This window comes from Selaginella moellendorffii, unplaced genomic scaffold (assembly GCF_000143415.4).
Source record: "Selaginella moellendorffii unplaced genomic scaffold, v1.0 SELMOscaffold_38, whole genome shotgun sequence".
Lineage (NCBI taxonomy): Eukaryota > Viridiplantae > Streptophyta > Lycopodiopsida > Selaginellales > Selaginellaceae > Selaginella > Selaginella moellendorffii.
Window position 1 is genome coordinate 822,701 of NW_003314299.1, and position 20,214 is coordinate 842,914.

General features: G+C 50.0%; 10 protein-coding genes across 17 annotated transcripts; 6 read left to right on the forward strand and 4 right to left on the reverse strand.

The window, feature by feature from the left end:
• The first annotated feature begins 4 nt into the window (after window positions 1–4).
• Window positions 5–538, forward strand: LOC112349384. The gene is made up of 2 exons (XM_024683725.1): window positions 5–188; window positions 247–538. Exons 1-2 carry the CDS (start codon window positions 77–79, stop codon window positions 513–515), a joined length of 381 nt encoding a protein of 126 aa, XP_024539493.1. The 5' UTR covers window positions 5–76; the 3' UTR covers window positions 516–538.
• Window positions 539–627: 89 nt separating this feature from the next.
• Window positions 628–3,902, reverse strand: LOC9653896 (DNA topoisomerase 1 beta). Its single transcript, XM_002978748.2, has 14 exons — window positions 3,829–3,902; window positions 2,910–3,772; window positions 2,649–2,843; window positions 2,510–2,590; window positions 2,295–2,449; window positions 2,078–2,234; window positions 1,820–2,026; window positions 1,675–1,765; window positions 1,491–1,624; window positions 1,372–1,437; window positions 1,229–1,318; window positions 1,072–1,175; window positions 849–1,017; window positions 628–774 (listed from the first exon to the last, which is right to left on the reverse strand). The coding sequence occupies exons 1-14, from the start codon at window positions 3,890–3,892 to the stop codon at window positions 706–708; spliced, it is 2,445 nt and encodes an 814-aa protein (XP_002978794.2). The 5' UTR covers window positions 3,893–3,902; the 3' UTR covers window positions 628–705.
• A 596-nt stretch (window positions 3,903–4,498) lies between these two features.
• Window positions 4,499–8,913, forward strand: LOC9658954 (pentatricopeptide repeat-containing protein At4g02750). The gene is made up of 6 exons (XM_024683648.1): window positions 4,499–5,226; window positions 5,292–5,399; window positions 5,481–5,546; window positions 5,613–5,678; window positions 6,120–8,824; window positions 8,883–8,913. Exons 1-5 carry the CDS (start codon window positions 4,588–4,590, stop codon window positions 8,397–8,399), a joined length of 3,159 nt encoding a protein of 1,052 aa, XP_024539416.1. The 5' UTR covers window positions 4,499–4,587; the 3' UTR covers window positions 8,400–8,824; window positions 8,883–8,913.
• Window positions 8,618–9,797, forward strand: LOC9653897 (peroxidase 5). Its single transcript, XM_024683649.1, has 4 exons — window positions 8,618–8,824; window positions 8,883–9,071; window positions 9,151–9,356; window positions 9,440–9,797. Exons 1-4 carry the CDS (start codon window positions 8,618–8,620, stop codon window positions 9,795–9,797), a joined length of 960 nt encoding a protein of 319 aa, XP_024539417.1.
• A 30-nt stretch (window positions 9,798–9,827) lies between these two features.
• LOC112349383 (ethylene-responsive transcription factor 5-like) lies at window positions 9,828–12,452 on the reverse strand. Of its 8 annotated transcripts, none has more exons than XM_024683718.1 (5): window positions 12,341–12,452; window positions 12,096–12,165; window positions 11,590–11,706; window positions 10,741–11,305; window positions 9,828–10,689 (listed from the first exon to the last, which is right to left on the reverse strand). In XM_024683718.1, exons 4-5 carry the CDS (start codon window positions 11,201–11,203, stop codon window positions 10,034–10,036), a joined length of 1,119 nt encoding a protein of 372 aa, XP_024539486.1. In that variant the 5' UTR covers window positions 11,204–11,305; window positions 11,590–11,706; window positions 12,096–12,165; window positions 12,341–12,452; the 3' UTR covers window positions 9,828–10,033. The 8 variants fall into 8 exon arrangements, with proteins under 8 accessions (XP_024539486.1, XP_024539488.1, XP_024539487.1 ...); XM_024683720.1 differs by lacking the exon at window positions 11,590–11,706 and adding an exon at window positions 11,866–12,014; XM_024683719.1 differs by lacking the exon at window positions 11,590–11,706 and adding an exon at window positions 11,813–12,014.
• Window positions 12,453–12,597: 145 nt separating this feature from the next.
• On the forward strand, window positions 12,598–14,781 carry LOC9658955 (WD repeat-containing protein 74). The gene is made up of 12 exons (XM_024683715.1): window positions 12,598–12,683; window positions 12,748–12,860; window positions 12,917–12,946; window positions 12,998–13,122; window positions 13,190–13,351; window positions 13,408–13,471; window positions 13,534–13,641; window positions 13,696–13,849; window positions 13,905–13,994; window positions 14,047–14,102; window positions 14,158–14,212; window positions 14,268–14,781. The coding sequence occupies exons 1-12, from the start codon at window positions 12,599–12,601 to the stop codon at window positions 14,633–14,635; spliced, it is 1,410 nt and encodes a 469-aa protein (XP_024539483.1). The 5' UTR covers window position 12,598; the 3' UTR covers window positions 14,636–14,781.
• Window positions 14,633–15,137, reverse strand: LOC9653899 (PHD finger-like domain-containing protein 5B). Its single transcript, XM_002978750.2, has one exon. The coding sequence runs from the start codon at window positions 15,076–15,078 to the stop codon at window positions 14,746–14,748; it is 333 nt and encodes a 110-aa protein (XP_002978796.1). The 5' UTR covers window positions 15,079–15,137; the 3' UTR covers window positions 14,633–14,745.
• Window positions 15,138–15,152: 15 nt separating this feature from the next.
• Window positions 15,153–15,593, forward strand: LOC112349385 (wound-induced basic protein-like). Its single transcript, XM_024683726.1, has 2 exons — window positions 15,153–15,283; window positions 15,345–15,593. The coding sequence occupies exons 1-2, from the start codon at window positions 15,168–15,170 to the stop codon at window positions 15,415–15,417; spliced, it is 189 nt and encodes a 62-aa protein (XP_024539494.1). The 5' UTR covers window positions 15,153–15,167; the 3' UTR covers window positions 15,418–15,593.
• A 1,046-nt stretch (window positions 15,594–16,639) lies between these two features.
• On the forward strand, window positions 16,640–17,763 carry LOC9658956 (translation initiation factor IF-2). Its single transcript, XM_002978635.2, has one exon. It carries the CDS (start codon window positions 16,807–16,809, stop codon window positions 17,680–17,682), a length of 876 nt encoding a protein of 291 aa, XP_002978681.2. The 5' UTR covers window positions 16,640–16,806; the 3' UTR covers window positions 17,683–17,763.
• A 19-nt stretch (window positions 17,764–17,782) lies between these two features.
• Window positions 17,783–18,945, reverse strand: LOC9653900 (cytochrome c oxidase subunit 5b-2, mitochondrial). Its single transcript, XM_002978751.2, has 5 exons — window positions 18,580–18,945; window positions 18,455–18,502; window positions 18,293–18,359; window positions 18,137–18,216; window positions 17,783–18,062 (listed from the first exon to the last, which is right to left on the reverse strand). Exons 1-5 carry the CDS (start codon window positions 18,928–18,930, stop codon window positions 18,006–18,008), a joined length of 603 nt encoding a protein of 200 aa, XP_002978797.2. The 5' UTR covers window positions 18,931–18,945; the 3' UTR covers window positions 17,783–18,005.
• Between the last annotated feature and the right edge of the window lie 1,269 nt (window positions 18,946–20,214).

Here is a 20,214-nt window from a genome sequence, read left to right on the forward strand (position 1 = left end):
ACGAACGAACTTAACGGTAGGGCAAACTGCAGCCGTTGGATGGGCGCGTTTTGAAAGGTCACGATGATTCAGCTGAATGGGAAGGGTTTTGCGGGCATGGAGACGATGGCATGGAGGGAAATGTGGCCTCGGCGGAGGCCAAGAAAGGAGGAGACAAGGACGGCAAGAAATCGACGCCAAAGATCACGGTGCGTCCATCGGATCAATTGCTTTGGATCGACTGATTTCCTTTTTTGTGCTTTCCAGGCCAAAGATATAAAGACGTGCCCTCCCGACTCGCGCTTCCCAGTGACCAACCAAACGAAGAATTGCTTCACGAAATACGTGGAGTATCACAAGTGAGTGGAAAGGATTTTGGAGAGAAGAGATCAAATTTTTCTTCTTCTTGTGTTAGATGCATCCAAGAAAATGGCGAGGGCGATTCGAGATGTGAGAAGTACAGGCGAGCTTACAAGTCATTGTGCCCCATCGAATGGGTAAAGAATCCTCTTTTTCCTCTCGAGCCGAGGCGATGAGACTGAAAAACCAAAAAAAAAAAAAAAAAAACTCGAATGGTGGTGGTGTCAATGCAGGTTGAGGCCTGGGACGAGCGACGAGCAAACGATTGCTTTTGCGGTCCATACTGACTTCTCTCCAACGTTGTCAACGTTTTCTTGCTCAAAACCTTCTTCACATAATGGTACACCGGCACGGATTTCTCTTGGGTTAGAACCGGAATGTTGGTTCCGCTTCCAATGCCCAGGTGAATTTCTGGAGCAAAGATTTCGTGAAAATCTGTCAAGAGTTCCACAGGTCAGTCATTCGTGCGAGCTTTTTTTTTTTTTTTTTTTTTGTTTTTTGCTACTTGCCTTTTCGATGGGTACGTCGTTCCTCTTGCACCAAGCGACGGTGATTCGTGGGTCTAGATAGTTGATCTTAGAAGTTCCCAGAGCGACTGTCTTGAGATCATCCTTAACTTTCATGTCCAGTTCCATCTTTTGGATCTTGTTATCGGTTTGCTCTAGCTTCTTCTCCAGCCTGTGTTGTTTCGATCCAACTTGAGCAAAGAGAGAACGTATGAGCGTTACTTACTGTTCTGGACTTTGGTTCCTCTTTGTCTTGCCATCTTCATCCTTCCGAGGAGGCTTTCCCTTCCTAGCTCTCTCCAAGTCTATAACAATCTCTTCACGCAGAGCCTGAGGTGCAAAGCCTTAGAACAATGCCACTAGTAAGAAAAGTAACTCAAAACCTTTAGCTCGGCCATTTTTCCTTCGAGTTTTTCCATCTGGGCGCCATGGCTCTTGGACACCGTCCGTTGGTGATTACAGAGAACAGCCACCTGCAAAGACATTCTGTAAAGGGACCAAACGTTTCCTTTGCAAGGCTATTCACCTCTTTGTTTGCTCGTTGGTAGTCTCCAATTTTTTCCGGGACGATTGAACCATCCGTATGCTCGAGCTGGCGATTTGCACTTAAAGAACTAGCATGAAAGAAAACACTTCAAGCCAAACCTGGTTATCGAGAGTGATGGAGGCATTATACGTTCTGAAAACCTTTGCAGTGAGCTCCGGCATGAACTCCTTCAAATGAGCATTCAATTTGTTTGTGTCTAGCCTGTCAAACAAATCATCGCCGCTTTTCTTCCCTGCATTCATCAACCAGCAGCGTTTGAAGCGATGCTACCAGAATCACTACCTTTCTGAAAATCCCCTATAGCCTTGAAAACTTTCTCTTCGACAGCTACTTCGTTGAGATATCTGATGGAATCCTTTCCGAGAAAATCGAACTGCAAAAGAAACAAGGTTAGGAGACGGAATTAAAAAGCGAGAGAAGACCTTACCTCGATTTTTTTCGAATCCAAAAGTTTGACGTGCTCTACTTTCAAAGAACAGCAGCCTACGGTATCAGCTTCATCGTCATCCTTCTCATTTCCTGCTCTAAGGGCAAGCCTGTCTATGAGATAAGTTGCAACTGCAATCTGTCTCTTTGTGGGATCTGTAGAGCCGAAGTCTTTCGTATATGTTTTCCGGATCTTGTCAATGTAATCCTATAAAAATCGCATGAGTGAAGCGAGGCAAAGCTACAAAAAACACCGAACCTTCAGCTGTCTAGCCTTCTCGTATTTCTTCATGTCACTCTGAGCCTTGAGGCTACTGCTTGGGTGCAAAAACACGTACTTAAACTCCTTCTCGTTAATCGGATCGTTCCAAAACGCGAGCCAAGTGACTGTATTGTCGTGCCGAATTTCTTTCCAGCTGAAAAGTAAAGTCCAAGTTAAACTCATAAAGAGCTCGCATAAAAAGCGTCGTACGTACTTGTGACCGGGCATCGGACACTCCGGAACGGGAGCACCCTTTCCAATATTGATGACGATATTTTCGGGAAAAATTCGCCTTTTGAGCTTTCCCATCTTAGGATGCTGACCGCGCCCCCTGAAAAGGCCTGGAGGTTCCACTCGAAAGTTTCCAACCTGAAAATGCAGTGTAAGTAACCATTAGCTCAAACAAAGAAAGAAAAGAGATACACGTACCTTTTCCTTCACCCCGTCAACAAGCGCCCAGGTGTATTTTTCTTCCGCCTTGGCCTTCTCATCTCTTAGTTGCTTCTTCTCCTGATAAAAGAAAACAAAACTTCAGCCTAAGCCGAGCATACTACCAGAGAAAACTAACCGCAGAGCTCAGTTGCTTCTTCTTCTCCTTCTCGCTTTGGTACCAGTCGTAAATCGGAGTGAAGTCGCAAAGCTCCAGCTTCTTTATGACATGGTTTGAACCGAGAATCTTTTTCCAATCTTGCCAGAAGTTGCTGTTAAACTTGGCCTGCGTTGCGTAGTCCGTGTCTTTCATCACGGCATACATTGTGGCAACCTGTATCCACAAGAACAAACAATTCAGTCGCTTAAACTCGAAAACAACCAACAAAAGCCCGCAAACCTCTTCCTGTGCCGGAGTAAGATCCACTGGCTCGCCATTGTAGAGCATCTTCACTCCATGAGGCTGATAAGCCGGAGGAAACATGACACCATTGTGCTCCAGCGTCGTCCACTTCTGTCCACCATTACCATCCTTTCCTCCCTTCTTCACGACCGTTTTCTTCGTGATCTTCGTCTCCACCAGTTTCTTCTTGCCGGAAGACGATGCCGACTTCGTCACGACAACCTTCTTTGAAACCTCCGAGCCTTCGAAATCATCCTCCTCTTCTTCCTCCTCCTCCTCCTCCTCCATCTCCTCGCTCTCGTCTTTCTCGACTTTGGCTTTCTTCACGACTGCCTTCTTCGTCTCCGCTTCGTCTAGAACTCGCTTCCTCGTCTTGGAGCCGTCAACTTTCCTGGAGGAGCTCGCGCCTTCCTTCTTCACGGCCACCTTTGCATTCTTCGACGCATCGATCTTCTTGGGAGCGTCAATCTTCCCAGGCTTCCTCGACGCCTCAATGAGCCTCCTCACGGAAGAGCCACCATCGCCATCGTCTACCTCGGTCTTGGCCTTCTTCCTGGGAGCGCTCTCCGGGCTCTCCAGCGATTTAAGCGAGCGCTTTGCGAAAGTTTTCAAGGGAGCAGGCTTGGTCGCAGTGCCAGGAGAAGGAACTTTGGAGCTGCTGGGCTTGCTGGAAGCCTCCAATCTGGAGGACGATCCATTTGGCTGCTCCTCGTCCTTGACTTGGCGCTTAAGATCCATTGCTGGAGCTCCCTTATTCACGCCAAAGGATTGAGGCTTATCATCGTCCGAGTCGTCGTTCACACGATTCGCACTGCCATTGCAAGCGAGCGGGGCGGCGATCCCATCCTCCACTTCCCTATCTAGATTTCAATCACAATGAGCGCGATCGCGCGGGCGCCGATTTGAATCGTCTCACCTGGACACATGGATGCCATTTGAATGAATCTCACGCACCCAAAAACCCTAATCGATTCCCCCATATCTAGGGCTTCCAAGGAGATATGGGACCAATGCTTGCACGCCACGTGTTCCCCTGTTTTTAGGGCAACATTAGGTCTAAAAGCTGGTAAACAAGTATTTTGCGTGAACCATGAGCCGTAACTTTTCTATGCCCTTTCGGACATGCTTGTCACTAATGGTACACGATTCCGTTTGCCTGTTAGCGCGGATCACATGTTTTCCATTGATACTTTAGGCAGCAAAACAACAAAATCTCTACGTAAGATTGCAAAGGTGGAGTGAAGTGGATCACTACATTTTTAATCAAAATACGCAGAAAAAGAATGTAACTTTGGTTTGATTAAGTCCACATGGGAGTGTCCCCCAAGAAAAAAAAACCAAAATCCACAGAGGCATGCGAGCGATTGAAACCATTCCACGAGTTCCGGAAGAAATATGGGTAGAAAATCCGGAACGTACGACTTCTGTGGCACGCTTGCGGAGGAGCACACGAGGGTTTGACATTTTACAGGAGTAAATCTGGAGTTTAACAGTAGGCCAAATTAAAAACATTTTCACCAAAGTAAGTAGACTTCGATATAAATGCCCTGGCCTGGGATCCCTGACAAACGCGCAAATTTTTCTCATTCACAACTTCTTAGATCCAAGGAAAGCTTATGCCCAGATTATCACTGGCACTTCAAGTCTATCCAACAACAAGAGCAAGAGATCCTTCATGGATGTTGTGAGGAGAACTAGAAGCTCTTCGTCGCCATCTTTCACCAGCATCACCAATTCCAGCAGCTCTCGCATATCAAGCTGCGATCCTGGTGACTTTTCTTTCCTCGATTACTCCCAGGTTTGCTGCCGCTCTCTCGATTTGCTCTCGCCGGACCTCCCACCGCCTCTGGTGGAGGATTCCTCACCGGTAAACTCCCATGGCTACAAGGAATACAGCTCAATTGCTCCCAAGAGCTTGTACCATCCTCTAGAGTTTAATCAGAGCTTCCAGGCGCAACTAGAGCTCCAGCAAACTTTGATGGGTGATCCCTCGTTTGGCAATTCCTCTCTTCTAACTCCACTTGATGATCACTCGCAAGATCAAAGAAATCCGGAAGATTTCCATGGACAAGAGCTTGCATACTACTGCCAAGTCGAGCCTCTGGACGAGAAGTATCTCAGCCTCATGGAACATCCGCCGCTCTACGTGAATTACTTGACTGATGCCAATCGGAGAATGCCGCCGCTCGGATCTTCCCAGGCACTTGATCAACCTGGGGCTCCGAGGATCATCTCAAACTCAAGCTCAAGCCCAACAAGGAAGAGAAGCGCGGATGATCAAAACACCACGAACGCTTTCTCCAAACGCGAAAAGGTACGCACGTCTGGACCGCGGAATCTCGATAAACAACTCATTTTCTTGGTCTATTGAGTGATCAGATAGATTCATCTCCGGCTTCTTCTTGTTGCACGACTGCTCTCAACACGAACTTAAAACCGAGATCGAGGCAAGGGACTGCCAATGATCCGCAAAGCATCGCCGCAAGGGTGAGAGAGAAGTCTGGAGATCTTAGACCAGATCAAACTCATGAGCTCGTTTTTCTTTTCTTTTTTCTTTTGATTCTGCAGCAAAGACGTGAACGAATAAGCCAGCGTTTGAAGATCTTGCAAGACTTGGTTCCAAATGGCTCCAAGGTTTGTGTAAAGAAACTTCGATGATACGAGGAAAATCTTGATAGAAACTTTCTTTGACAAATGCAGGTAGACCTTGTAACCATGCTTGAGAAAGCTATAAATTATGTCAAATTCATGCAGCTCCAACTTCAGGCAAGTATAACCTTTTTTCTTTGTTTAACTTTCACTTTATTCAGTTAATTGAGATTAAATTTCCGGATTTCTAGGTGTTGTCGACTGATGCATATTGGCCTTTACCTAAAGCACGACAATCGTAACGAGAAGTAGTGTTAATTAAAAATTAAGAACCAGAGACGTGGGCGAATTCCATAATCAAAAAGAAATTAAAACAAAACTCGATTTGTTCTTCATTGTCTCCAACCAAACAAACAGTGCTGCAAGTTTAAGATAATCCAAAGAGAATCTCACATAATTGGAAAAATAAAAAGACAATGCAGGAAGTTTAAAATAATCCAAAGAAAACCTCACAGATAATCAAATCTTTACCACGGACTTTTTCTACACACCCTGGCATGACGAAGAGACGTCGCGATGAGCACGTCCACGATTCAATCCCTGGCGACGCAAATCCAGGAATGCGGCAACTGCAGGAACCTCGCGGCCGCCCGGCGCCTCCACGCGCGCGTCGTCGACACCAGCGATCACGCCCACAATCGCTACATCGCCAATCTCCTCATCCAGATGTATGGCAAATGTGGCAGCCCTGGCGAGGCCCGCGGCGTCTTCGATCGAATCCCCCCGCACGCCCGCAACGATTTTTCGTGGAACATCATCATCGCGGCGTATGCCCAAAATGGGCATCTGCGGGAAGCGCAGGATGTCTTCGACTTGATGCCCAGCCGCAATCTCGTCTCGTGCAATTCGATGATACAAGCGCTTTCAAAACATGGGCACTTAGATCAGGCGAAGAGAGTGTTTGATGGAACGCCGCAGCACGACGTTGTCTCGTGGACAACGTTACTATCAGCATATGCCCAAACTGGGCATATTTTGATAACGAAGAACATCTTCGACAAAATGCCGGAAAAAAACATCTTCACGTGGACGACGATTGTGCAGTGCTATGCGACATCCGGAAAAGTTGACGAAGCCAAAGCCGCGTTTGATCAAATGCCGATGTTGGATGTTATGACTTGGAACGCTTTGATCTACGCAAATGCCAAGAAGGGGGATCTTTACTCCGTGAAGAACATCTTTGTTTCTATGCCGGAGTGGAGCGTCGTGTCGTGGACGTCGATGATCACCGCTCTGGGCGAGTCGGGGCTGATCGTCGACGCTGTCTCAATCTTTCTCTCGATGGAGGAGAGGAATCTCGTCTCGTGGAACGCGATGCTCCACGCTTGCGCCAGGAACGGCGATCTCGCCATGGCGAGGGCGCTCTTCGATCGAATGCCCGAGCATGACATCGCGTGCTGGACCGCGCTGATCCAGGCCTACGTCCAGAGCGCTCGTCCCGAGGACGCCAAGATCGCGTTTGATTCTATGCCCGCCAGCGACATCGCGGCGTGGAACTTGATCCTCGCGGCGTACGCCCATCGCGGGCGAGTCGAGGAGGCCGAGAGGATCTTTGCTGCCATGCCCGAGAGGAGCGTGGTCTCGTGGAACAACGTCCTCCAGGCGTGCGTCGCGCGGGGAGATCTCGAGCGCGCGCGTGAGATCTTCGCCGCGATGCCCGAGAGGAATGTGGTGTCGTGGACCGCGATGATCCAGGCGAGAGCACTGGCCGGGGAGATGGATCGCGCGAGGGAGCTGTTTGATCGGATGCTGGAGTGGGACGCGGTGGTGTGGAATGTGATGATCGCGGGGTATGCCGAGGCTGGCGAGATCGATCGCGCGAGGCAGATGTTTGAGGATCTTCCCGAGAAGAGCCAGGTCTCCTGGAACACGATTATTGGCGCGTACTCTCGAGTGGGCGATCTGGAATCCGCGAGGGGATTGTTTGAGCGATTGCCCAGCCGATCGATCGACGCTTGCAATGTGATGATCACGGCCTACGCCGAGAGGGGCGAGCTGGAGGAATCAAAAGCTCTGTTTGATTCCATGGAAGAGCTCAATGCTGTGAGCTGGACAGCGATGATCACGGCCTACGCGCGCTTTGGGCACCAGGATCTAGCCAGGATCACGTTTGAGCGCATGGCGGCGCAAAAAACAGCGAGTGGGTCACGCGATTTCCTGGATGAGATCCCGGAGCAAGACGTGGTTTCATGCAATGCAATGATCAGCGCGTTTCTCCAGGGAATGGAGCTGATCCAAGCGAAGATGCTGTTCGATCGGATGAGCCGGAGAGACGTGATCTCGTGGAACGCCATCGTCGCTGGATTTGCCCGGAATGGGCATTTGCTCTACGCGAAGAGACTGTTCGATGCAATGCCGGAGAAGAACTTGGTTTCGTGGAGCTCTTTGCTCGCAGCGTACGCGCAACTCGGCAATCACAGCGATGGCGTCGCGTTCTACTCGCAGCTGCTCGCGAGCGGAGTAGAGCCCAACGAAATCTGCGTTGTGAGCCTCCTCGCCGTGTGCGCGCACGCCGGGAACTTGGAGAAAGTGTTGAAACTCTTCGTACGGATGACCCAGGATCATACGGAAGTGTCTGCCACCAAAGAACACTATGCGATCGCTGTGGACATTCTTGGACGAGCTGGGCAGCTGGAGGTCGCGGAAGAGATCGTGAATTCCATGCCTTTGGGGGGACCCGACGACACCGTGTGGGGATCACTCCTCTCGGCCAGCCGGTTTCATGTGAAAAATCCCGGCTTTGGCGCACGCGCTGCGAAAGAAGTGATGAAGAGCTCTCCGCGAGATTCCTCGGCTTATATCCTGCTCGCTACTGCTCGCTCGATAGCGCAAACTTAGATCTTCTGGTCCGATGATCGATGACAAGCGTTGGACACTCCCGTCAAACACTCCACTGCCAGGAATTGGATTGTTGAGTGTGACTTCCACTCACGCGCTCAAAGTGGACGCACCATGATGCATTGCTGTGCTGCTACCACTGCGTATATCTTTCGTGGTGACAATGCTGGAGTGGAGTGGAGTGGAGTGAGTGCTCGGAAATCATCGGTTTATCCGGCATGAAGTCCATGAGCTTTTGCTTCGTCGTCGTCGTGTTTCTTGCGCTCGCGGAGATCTCACGCTGCGAGTTGAGGCTGGGTTTTTATGCCGACTCGTGCCCCGAGGCCGAGTCCGTCGTCCAGTTCACGGTGGCTCAGGCAGTCGCGACTAATCCTGGAATCGCTGCTGGGCTTCTACGTCTTCACTTCCACGATTGCTTTGTCCGGGTAAGCTTTGGTTTTGATTCTTTTCTCGAGCTTCTCTCATGATCTCCACCTTTGGCAGGGATGCGATGGCTCGGTTCTCATCGATTCTACCGGGAACAACAAGGCCGAGAAGGATGCGATTCCAAACTTCGGTCTTCGTGGATTCGAAGTCATTGACAATGCAAAGGCTCGGCTCGAGGATCGGTGTCCTGGAACAGTGTCTTGTGCTGATATACTCACGTACGCTGCTCGCGACGCCGTCTCACAGGTATAGAATGAAAAAAAAAGTGATTTTTTGTTGTAGTTTTCTTCAGGAGCTTGCGTAAACTGGTGGTTTTGAAACACAGGTTGGTGGACCTCGCTGGGACGTCCTCGGTGGAAGAAGAGATGGAACCGTGTCTCGAGCAGACCAAGTCGGCGCAAATCTTCCATCGCCGCTGTTCAACGTCGATCAACTGACCAAGAGTTTTGTTCGCAAAGGAATGACACAGGAAGAGATGATCACTCTCTCAGGTGAAAATTTCCATCATGCTTATCTCTCAATCGCCAAAAAGTTTGTTTTTACTCCATCGTAGGAGCTCACACGATTGGAATCGCGCATTGCCTCTCCTTCGTCAACAGGTTGTATAACTTCAGCACCACCTCGGTCCAGGACCCCGACTTGGATCCAAACATGGCCAGACTTCTCAAATCTCTGTGTCCCAAAGGTAGCGACTTCCTGGATCCTAAAAGCAAATCCATAGCTCTCGACCCTCTCTCTCCCAACTTGTTCGACAATGGCTACTACACATCGCTCAGCCTTCGCAGGAGCATACTCACGTCGGACCAGATCTTGTTCGCGGACTTGGACACTCGAGACAGTGTCGAGGACAAGCAGGCCAACGAGGCGGTTTGGAGGTTTAAGTTCGTGAATGCAATGGTAAAGATGAGCACCATCGGTGTGCTCTCTGGTAACCAGGGGCGAATCCGCACGAACTGTAGAGTAGTTTCTTGAGATATATATAAGTGTTCCAGGTCCACTTGATAGCAAAGTTCTCTTTTTTATTCTCGTTTCTGGAGTTCTCCTTGTAGCACTGGATTTATCCAAACTTTCCAAATTTTTACAACTCTAGACTCGTTCCAAGTCGGAGAGTGAGTACCAAGTTGAGAAGGAAGCTTACTTTTATATAGAAGGTAGCGAAGCATTGCAAGAGAAAACCTCTTCTCTTCACCATGGTGATCTCCAATCTTCTACCAAGTAATCTCTTCGGGATCCAAAGTCACAGACGCGGAAGAAGAGGACGTACCACAACCGTGACCATGGCCATTACCACTGGCGGTTCCCAAAATCACGTCTTTTTTGCCACCGCCACCATTCCTGGACTCGAGCAGCTCCTTGAGCAAGAACTGCAAGAGCTTGTCCTGGAGTCCCTTGACATCCACCTTGTCCTGCAAACCTTTCAAGTTGAGCGTCTCGAGAAGATCTGTCACCACAACTCCGGGGCGGAATGGCTGCTGGTTTTGGACAAAACTTTGATGCGAAGGAGCTGCTACCACTGCCGCTGCCGCTGCTACTTTGGGCGACGATCTCCTCTTCTTCATGCCTTTGTTTACTGCGTAGAAGTCCTTGGGCTCCAGCAGGAGCTCCGGATCCTTGTCCACGAAATTAAGCTTGGCCTTTTTGCCTTTGATCCTCCGAGCGGCAGCATCATAAGCTAGCGCAGCCTTCTCCGCCGTCGCGAAGGATCCCAGCCAGAGTCGGACTCCCTGGTGAGGATCACGAATCTCCGCGGCCCATTTTCCAGAAGGCCGCTGACGAACACCCCGGTAGTGCTTCTTCTTGCAACTCTCGAGCGTTTCCATCGTCGTGTCTGGACCGGAGACCACAGTAGCAGCGTTCTTAGAGCCTGCGAAAGAAGAATAAGACCAGCTTTTACCGAAGAAAAAACACTACTTACCTCGAGTTTTCGATTCCTCCAGCTTGAACTCGCCACGAGTGAAACTTTTCTCGACCACCATCTCGTCCTCGTTCTGCTGGAGCTCCGCCACCACGTCGCTCGTCTCCATGAGCTTCATCTCCGAGATCTGGATGGCATTGTCTCCAACCTCGGAGCTCTCCGAGAGCGGCGGCGAGTCGAGCTTGTCATACTCGGAGGATTCGCTCTGGAGAGCCGGAGAAACATCCTCCTTTTCCTGGACCGAGGCCTCCCAAGCCGACCACGACTTAAAGATCTCATCTGCGGCACTGTCGTTCTTTAGAACAGCGTCCAAGTCGGGCACTGGAACTTCGTCAATCTCGTAAGCCGGGCCATTGTCAAACTCCCACTCTGGAAACTCCTCGGGGAGCTTACTCTGTCCCCCATAGTCGGAAGTTGAATATGGAGTGTAGATGTAAGCGTCGGAGGTGATACCACGGCACATCCTTGCGTTGCTCCTCCTCAGCAAGCGTTCTTTCTAGAAACGTTTTAAAGATAGCTCTAACCTCGGTGTTCGCTGCCAGATCGAAACGCGTCACTCCTAATTCTGACACAGATAAACCAGATCTTTGAGAAGCTTGCCCCTTGTGGATAAGTTCAAAAGCCACGCAAACAAAGAGGTGATAGCTAATCTTAAGGATGATGCAGTGCGAGCACAAACTTTGTGATGAATGTTGCAAGCCTCGGAAGATCTTTTGCACATGAAAAGGAAGCAAACAATCTCGTCTTTCTCGAGAGATCTTAACAAGAGAGAGAACAAAGAGAAGCTGTGACTGACAATAAAGAAATTCATGCAGCAGAGGAAAGTGTAGATGAAAGAGGGCACATTACCGAGGAACAGTGTAGCTCCAAGAAGCTACAAGAGCAAGAGAAAGAAAGAGAGGTGATGATGCCAAGCCAATATCAAATACCAGGAGGAATCAAAGTGTTCTCGAAAGAGGACAAGGCCTGGGAAAACTTTGGTTGCTTCAGTACAAGCAAGATAGTATAAACAAAGCACAGAAGAGAGGAGTGACGTAAAACCACCCACGAAGAGCAGGCATGAATCGCTCACCTACAAACCTCACAAAGGAAGGGGCCAGCCATCGAAGTTCTATGGTAAAAAACCTCTTTTTTTTTCTTCTTCCAGAGAAATCTTCCAGATTTCCTTTGGACTGGTTTGCTGCGGGAGTGTGGAAGGAACGGTCCAGGCGGGACTGGATTCAAAGCACGGAGATTTGGCAAAACTCTCACGGCTCTTCTGTGCAAAGGACCGACTGATGCGATCGATCGATGAGACGAATGAATGAATGGATGAATCGAGGAAAGAATGGAATAACACAAACACACAAACACACCTGGAAAGAAGCGTGGAAGCTACAAAGTGTCCATGCATCCCGCGTGTTTAAATCCTCTCTTCTCGCGACTCTGCTACAGCGAAAAACAAGCTTGAGTGAGATCTTTCTGACCGGCGATGAACCAAAGACCGACCATCCAAAGCAAAATTCAATCTTGGAGGGACCCAACACAGCCCAGATGCGCAGCACCAAAAACCCACGAAGAACTTTCAACGAAGTAGCAAAAACAAGGAAATATTGCTCACCGATCTGGCCGTGCTCGCAAATCTCCAACTTGCCCCCTTTTCCAGAACCTCCCGTTCAATGCATCCTTGTCACTCTCATTCTTTAGTTCTTAGCAGGGAGATTAGGGCAAAATGACAAAAGGTATATTCCCTTTGTCATGCACTCAATCCCCGCCGTCGGTTTCGCGGTGGTTCTTAAAGGTAGGTTCAAATTTAATCTTCATTTAGGGCTCCTCGAGATATACCTTAGGGCTCCTTGCGGGATTTAGGGTTTTAGCAATGCCGCGGACGTCGACGCTGGAGCCTCCGGGATGCCCCGCGCAGCTCCGTGCAATCTGCTGCGATGCGCTGGGGTTCGTGAAAGGTCAGCTGCCGATTAGCTAGCTCGCGATTCTCGAGATTTTGATGTTGGAATCACTTGGCTCCAGTTGTCGAAGCGCGCGGCGAGAATGGGGCAGAGAATGGGCCGCTTGATGTTGTCGCGCGATGGGGCCAGCCTGGCGCTGGAATCTCGGCGATTTCCTACTCGAATTCCAGTAATGTATGGCTCTTCTTCGCTCTTATTGTGGCACTTGCTTATTATTTTTTGCTTTGCAGAGGCTAGCAGTGGCGAGGAAATCCGGAGATGTAAGTCGTGCGTTTCCTTTCGTTGTTTTGTTCTAAGTGGCTTTGTCGCAGATAGAAATCCTCGAGTCCACGGATGGAAGTATCTGCGCACAACTAGCCTCTTTAAACTTAGACGCCAAAGAAAGAGAGAATGATGCCATATCCGGTCTCCATCTCTTCAGGGAAGATGGTCCGTGGTAAGTTTGAACCTTTGCTATAGCTTTGTAGCTATGTAACAAGCTAGAGTTCTCTTACTTTTTCCAGCGGACAATCTGTGTTGAGCTGCAGTAGAAATGGCGACGCAGCGTTGCGGACTTTTGGCGACGAGGATGCTCCGTCTCCAGTATCGAGATGGAACGTATGCAAATCTGGAGAAGTTCTATCCATGAGGGTTCACAACAGCGAAAACGTTGCGTCGTTCGGAGGGTATGTTTGCTTTGTGTTTTGCTAGTTTTCCATGCCTCATTCGTTTTGTTGTTAAGTAACCGGGTGGAATTGAGTCTCTGGGATCTCGAAAGCAGCTCGAAAGTCTGGGAAGCGAAGAAGGTAGTTGAGAGCTTTTTCCTTTTCGATCCTGTTTCTCACAAGCTCGTTTTCGTTGCGATCAGCCCAGACCAAACAATATCGGATTGGTATCGCTACCTTATGTCACGGCCTCTACGTTTCTTCTCAGGGATGACCATCGCAAGCTGGTTATCGGGACAGGAGACTATCAGGTTCGCTGCAAAACCAAAACCAATTTTGTTCCTGACATTAACGCGCATGCACAGGTTCGTTTGTATGACGTCCACGCTCAGAAAAGGCCTGTTGTAGCAGTAACTTTCAAAGAATCTCCTATCAAAGCTGTAGCTGAAGATCCAGATGGTTTTACGGTCTATGTGGGAAACTCAACCGGTAGTATGGCCTCGTTTGACATGCGAACTGGTATGTTTGTTCTTGCAGAGATTTACAGAAGGAAAACTCGTTTTCCCATTTGCAGGAAAGCTCCTGTCAGGATTCAAGGGAAAGCTCGCTGGAAGTGTTCGATGCATTGCAAGGCATCCTTCACTGCCTTTGATTGCGTCTTGCGGTAAGTTTGTTTTACTGGCGAAAGAAGGTGCTGAGTTTCAAAGTTTGGATAGGCCTGGATCGGTTTCTGAGAATTCATGACATTCGGAGCAGGCAATTACTCGGAAGGGTGAGGCACTCTTTTTTTCCGAAATCACTGTTTTTTGCTTAACTTGGTTGTGTAGATTTTTCTGAAACAACCGCTGGTGGCTGTGGTTTTCGATGATCAAGCAAAGACATGTAAGTTCGTCAAAGTTTCTATGATTCTTTGTGTACTGAAGTTCGGAGTTCTCAGCCGAGGAGCCCCTCCTAACAGCGAGCCAGGAGCAATCGCAAGGCAAGAGGAAGCAGATCGAGAACGAGGTAGACTACATGGACAAAGAAGACGACGAGTACGAAGAAGAAAAGCCCAGAAAGAAGAAACCAAAGAAGCACAAGAAACCCAAGAGGAAACAAGCTGGCAAAGATGACGAAGCCACAGATCTCGCGGAAGACGAGTCTCCAGCGAAGAAGCTCAAAGAGCTCAAGAAGCTAAAGCGGAAGCAAAACGGCGAGACAAGCGAACCAAAGAAAAAGAAGATCAAAGACACAACCAGCGAGAAACCCAAAGAGAAATCCAACGAGAAATCTACAAACAAGAAGAAGCGAACAAGAGAAGAGTAGAAGCAACGAGAAATACAGCCTTGTGTTCTAGAAAATTTTCCAGTAGCTACAGAGAAGCTAGCAATCCAACCGACTGACCTTTAACGATCGATTGGATTGTAGCACCGAGGCTACCGCTTCTTGAATCCATATTTCTTGCGCTCGTAGAAGAGATCGGTCTTGGCGCTGCCCAGGTTGACGATCTTGGGACACCCATCTCGATCCTTCTCCTGCTGCGTGCACTCCTTGCAGTAGTAAGCGTCGGAGATCCCCAATCCTCCACAGATGACGCAGCGCCCCTGGTAGGATCCATAGTTACACTCGTCGCACACGCGGACTAGGGTACACGGCCGGACGTAGGAATCGCAGATCACGCACTTGCCATCGCACTTCTCGCACAGGCGACCGATCGCAATGCCCGGCTGCTTGCGGCACATGATCAAATCCGGATGATGCTTCGCCATGGCGCACGCTTCCTTTTTCTCTCTCGTGAAGAACCCTACAAATGATAAAACCCTAATCGCATCCGACGGTTTTATTTAAGACACGTCGAATGCCACGTCAGCGACAAGGGTTAGGGTTTGCGAGAAAGAGAACGATGATCTACGACGTGAACTCGGCGCTCTTCCGGTCCTTCCTCAGCCAGAAGGGAGGCGCGGCGGATAAGAGGTGGGATTTCTAGGTTTTTAGCGAGCAGCGCGGTGATTCTTTGGATTTTCGGTATTTCCAGGAAGAATGAGGATCAGAAGCCAAAGGAGCAGCGGCCCAAGGCCAGCGAGAACAAGCCGGTGATGAATGAGTGAGAGAATAAGAGTAGCAGTGCAGCATCCTCCGCAAGGCAAGTGAGAGAGGATTTTGCTTGCATTGTGGCGATGTGCTGTGCTGTGATAACTCTCTTTAATTTTTTTTCTTCTTTCTTCTCTTCCTTTGTGGCGTTCGATCCACTCCTTCTAAGAAAAAACCAGTGCTTTTGAGTAAAGTCTCCTGCGTCCTCGATGATGATCTTGCAAGGCTAGAAAGTTGGATTTTCTCATAGTTTTCTTTCACATCTTTGTTTTTTCCTTGTTGGTTTTGTTCTTCATCCTGACACCAGGTACAGACCCACTACGAGTTAACTTATCATAAGTTCACGATGCACGAACTGGACAACGAAGATTTCTCGGTGTCAAGTTACCGTCCTCGGTGGAATCAACGGGTAAACTCCTCGTTAGTTTTCAGTACTTATGTGGAGTACATGCAAGCAGGGTGAGAGCAGCGGTGGAAAAAGAATGCAATCACGCTCACAAGCTGAGCGTCAGAGAAAACAACTTGTCAGGCTCCCGGGACAGAGACTGGGGACAGGGACAGCGGACACACAGGTTTCTCGGCTGTGCATTCAATTCGCAACAAGCAGCAAGGCATCAGATCAGAGGTTACTCCCCTCTTAAGTGCAGTCAGAAGGAGGAAAAAACAGGGGTGCCTCAAGTGATGGTGTAAGCAGATCTCTAGACTCGTGAGCACACAGGTTTCATGGGAACTTGCGAAGGATCAGTTGCAGACGGGAGTAATGACCACAGACGAAATTTTCTTGTAGCGAAGGATGATTTTGGGATGCGGGTGTAGAGGTAGAGGGCGGAGAAATACTTTTGGAACTTTGAGGAAGGAGAACTTGGGCGGTATTCTTTCTTCGTCTTCGTATGGTATGGTAGCTTGAGCTGAGCTATGCCAGGTATCAATTGCCGCTCCGCAGCCACGGGATCTTCAGGTACCAAGGCGGATGCTCCAGCAATCCAGCAGGGAAACTGGAAGTTTTACGACAACCCTTTCTTTGTGGCTGCGGTAGCATCCGCTGTGGTGGAGGCCACGCTCGGAAAGCAAGAGCTTGTCAAGGATTGCAAGCAGGAGGTGGAGGAGGAGAAAAAACCCGAGCGGAATCATAACGGGAGAAGGCCGAGGAATTTCGTCTCCGGCCTTAGTCCGTCCCGTGCTACTACTCCACGAACAGCGAGAGTTCAACAGCAGCAATCTCCTGAGGTGAGTGTTCTTGTCCTTCGTTTTTTTTCTGGGTTCTTTTGCGTTTGCAAAGTTTTCTCAGCATGTGAATGGTAATCTGTCAGATATATCTTGCCAACATTTTTTCATTTAGATTCAGGATTTGACTGACCTCTGCCATTTTTCACGAGCCAGTTTTGTATACTCCGACTGAAAGCGGCATGCCTTGTCTGCAGGTGAAAAAGAAACAGCAGACTGTTCCTGTCGAGGATACAAGCCAGAAACTCCGTTTGGAGCTTCTCAAAACGTGGACAACAGTCGAGAGGCTCGAGAAGGCTCACACAGCTGCCAAGTCGAAGCTGGAGCGGCTGTCCAGCAGGTACGAGGATGGCAGATCCTTATGGGAGTCTCAAGTCCAGGACAAGATCACGTCTTCGCTGCAGGCGATGAGGCACAAGCTCAAGGAGGAGAAGAACGCAAACAAGAGCCTCGAGCTTGCCAACCAGAAGCTGGAGGCCGAGCTTCTGGAGATCCGCAAGGCCATAGCGCAGGCAAAGAAGGACATCGTCGCCGAGAGAAACTCCAAGCGGATGATAGAAGACGTGTGTGACGAGCTAGCGAAGGAGGTGGGGGACGACAAGGCCTTGGCTATAGAGCTTAGAAGGCAGGCATCGGCAGCTAGGCGAGAAGCCGAGGAGACGAGGAAGGCCTTGCAAATGGGAGAGGTTTGGAAGGAGGAGAAGGTCCAAGGGAGGCTGGCAGAGGCGAGGTTTGGGATAGAACACAGGAACTCGGAACTCGATGGCGCCATCGCTAGAGTGGAAGGATTTCTAGACAACAGGAAGAAGCTGGTGGAGAAGGCTATGGATTCTTCCTCCACGGTGGTGGCCGAGAACAGCTCAACTGGATCTAGTCCTCGAAGTTCCAGCCAAAGTTTCGATAAGAGGATCTACAAAGAACAGACGCGATTGCTCCTGAATGGCAGTGGATTCCACATGAGGAACAAGGCGTACGGTAGTGGTGGTGTTAAGAATGGAGTGAGAACACCAGCGATTCCAAAGATCTGGCCAACGTCAAAGTCTCCAAATTTTGATTGAAACATACCTATATGGTTGTAACCATTGGTTGTCATCACATTATTTAAAAGCAATCACAAAAATTCATTGGTTGTCGTAAAACCCATGCAATCTATCAAAATTTATACAAAACCATTGGTCTCTTCATTATCATCAAATTGGTTCTTTCTCTACTACAATCAGAAGGAAAAAAGGAGCGTGGGTGTTATTTGTGTGCACTAAAGTCTTGTTTTATAAGCCGGTTTGCTTTGCCTCCCCACAACCAAGAAAAGAAAATTTTGTCAGCGGAAGCATGCGGCAGAGAAAAGGAAAAAACTCCAACCATGGAAAAAAGAAGCCCGAGCTTAGTGATGAGAGCCATGGTGTCCTCCTGGAGGTCCACCAGGTCCAATGCATTTGAGCTGCAAGAATTTGCGTAAGTTTTGAAAGAGAGAGCGATTCGAGTAAGAGAAACAAAGAAAAACCGGCTTTTTACCTCGAAGATCTGTCCACAAATGGAGCATTCGTGGCGCTCGTTCTTCTTCAGCTTGAACCAGATGACATCGTGTTCGTCATCTACAGAAAGAAGAAGAATGTGTCAAGTTCTCCCAAGAACTTGAAGCTTTGATTGCGTTGTTTGATCACAACTTACCTCCGGGGCCTCCTGGACATCCAACGATTCGCTCATCGTACCAAGACTCGATGATTGCTGGTTTTTCCTGTGAGGAGGAGCAAAGAAAAGGAGAAAAAGATAAAAAAGAGACCAAAAGGTAAAAGAAGATCATGCAAAGAGAGATCTTTAAGAAGAACACACCGCAGTTCCAAAAGGTCCAACCGGAGGCTCGTCCCATCTCTTCTTTCCCTGGAAATTGCCCACCAAGAAAGAATGTAAGCACACAAGAAAAGGAAAGAGAGAAAAAAGCCGCTTTTCTCACTCACAGCTTTCGCGAATTCCAGCTCCTCGCGCTCCAGACCCGTGGCGATGCCGAGATCATCGATATCCTTGTCGTCGGCGCCACGCAAAACCCTCGACGGCGACGCAAAACCCAGACCTGCTATGCCTCTTCCCTGCGCCGCCATTGCGCATTCCAGCTGCCATGCTACCCCACGACACGCCCTCACTCGCGCGAGCGCCACACGCAGCATCTGGAATCGCCCAAAATTTAGGGCTCTTAGCCTCTCTTTCTCCCTCTCTACCTTAGCATAAACCCTAGTGAGCGCTTTGCGTTTTAAATTCGATTCCACGATGAATGCGGGCACTAGCGAGCGCCACATCGATTGGGCGCCCATCCATCTCCGCGGAGGAGCCAGCCACCGCCGCTGGCTATGTCGCTCTCATCCGCCAGGGCTGCCGCTCCAAATCCCTGGCGGACGCGCGGGAGCTCCACGCGCAGATCCTCCGCGCCGGCCATGGATCCGACTCCAATCTCCAGCGCCTCCTCATCAAGCTCTATGGCGATTGCCGCAGCCCTAGCGAGGCAATCGCGGTGTTCTTTGCCATGCCCGCCCGCGATCCATACGCGTGGAACATGGTTCTCACGGCAAATGCCCAGAACGGGCATTTGGTGGAATCTCTCGAGTTCTTTGAGAAGGTTCCGGAGAGAGGGATTGTTTGCTGGACGGCACTGCTCCAGGGATTCGCGAGAGCGAAAGATTTGCAGCAGAGCATCGCGATATTCACTGCAATGCCCGAGAGAAACGATGTGACTTGGAACAGTCTCATTGTGGCAAATACCCAAGCCGGGGATTTGCAGGGAGCAAGGGATACGTTCTCCAGGATGCCGTGCTGGGGGATCGTGACATGGAACTGTATGATCAGCGCGCTCTCGCAGTATGGCGAGGTGGATCTCGCGAAAGAGATCTTCGACGCCATGCCGGAGCAAAGCATCGTCTCCTGGAACGCGATGATGAATGGGTTCGTCCAGAATGGATTCGTGGAGGAGGCGCGCGGGCTGTTTGGCCAGATCCCGGAGCGCGGGATCGTCTCGTGCACGAACGCGATCCAGGCGTTCGCCAGCTGCGCGGATTCCAGCGGCCGGATCTTCGCGACGATGCGGCAGCGCAACGAGATCTCGTGGAACGCGATGATCCAGGCGTGTGGAACCGCGGGGCGAGTGGACGACGCCACCAGGGTCTTCGATCTGATGCCGGCGAGGGATGTGATCTCCTGGACGGCGCTCTCCACCGCGCTGGTCAACAGTGGCGATCTGGAGGGCGCGCGGTGCTGCTTCGATCGAATGCCCAGGAGGGACGTGGTCGCCTGGAACTCGCTCCTCACGGGATTCGCGAACAAGGCCATGGCTGGCGACGCCACGGATCTGTTCCAGAAGATGCCCTTCTGGGACTCCTTGTCATGGAACTCGATCGCGCAGGCTTTCGCCGAGACTGGCGATCTCGCCACTGCCAAGGAGATTTTTGCCTGGATGCCCTCCACGAACATCTTCTCGTGGACGATCCTCCTGGCGGCGTGTGCGCAGGCTGGGAGCTTCGAGGATTCGAGGGCGCTCTTCGATGACATGGAGCAGCGCAACGCTGTGGCCTGGAACGCGCTCATCACGTCCTATGCGCTGGGGC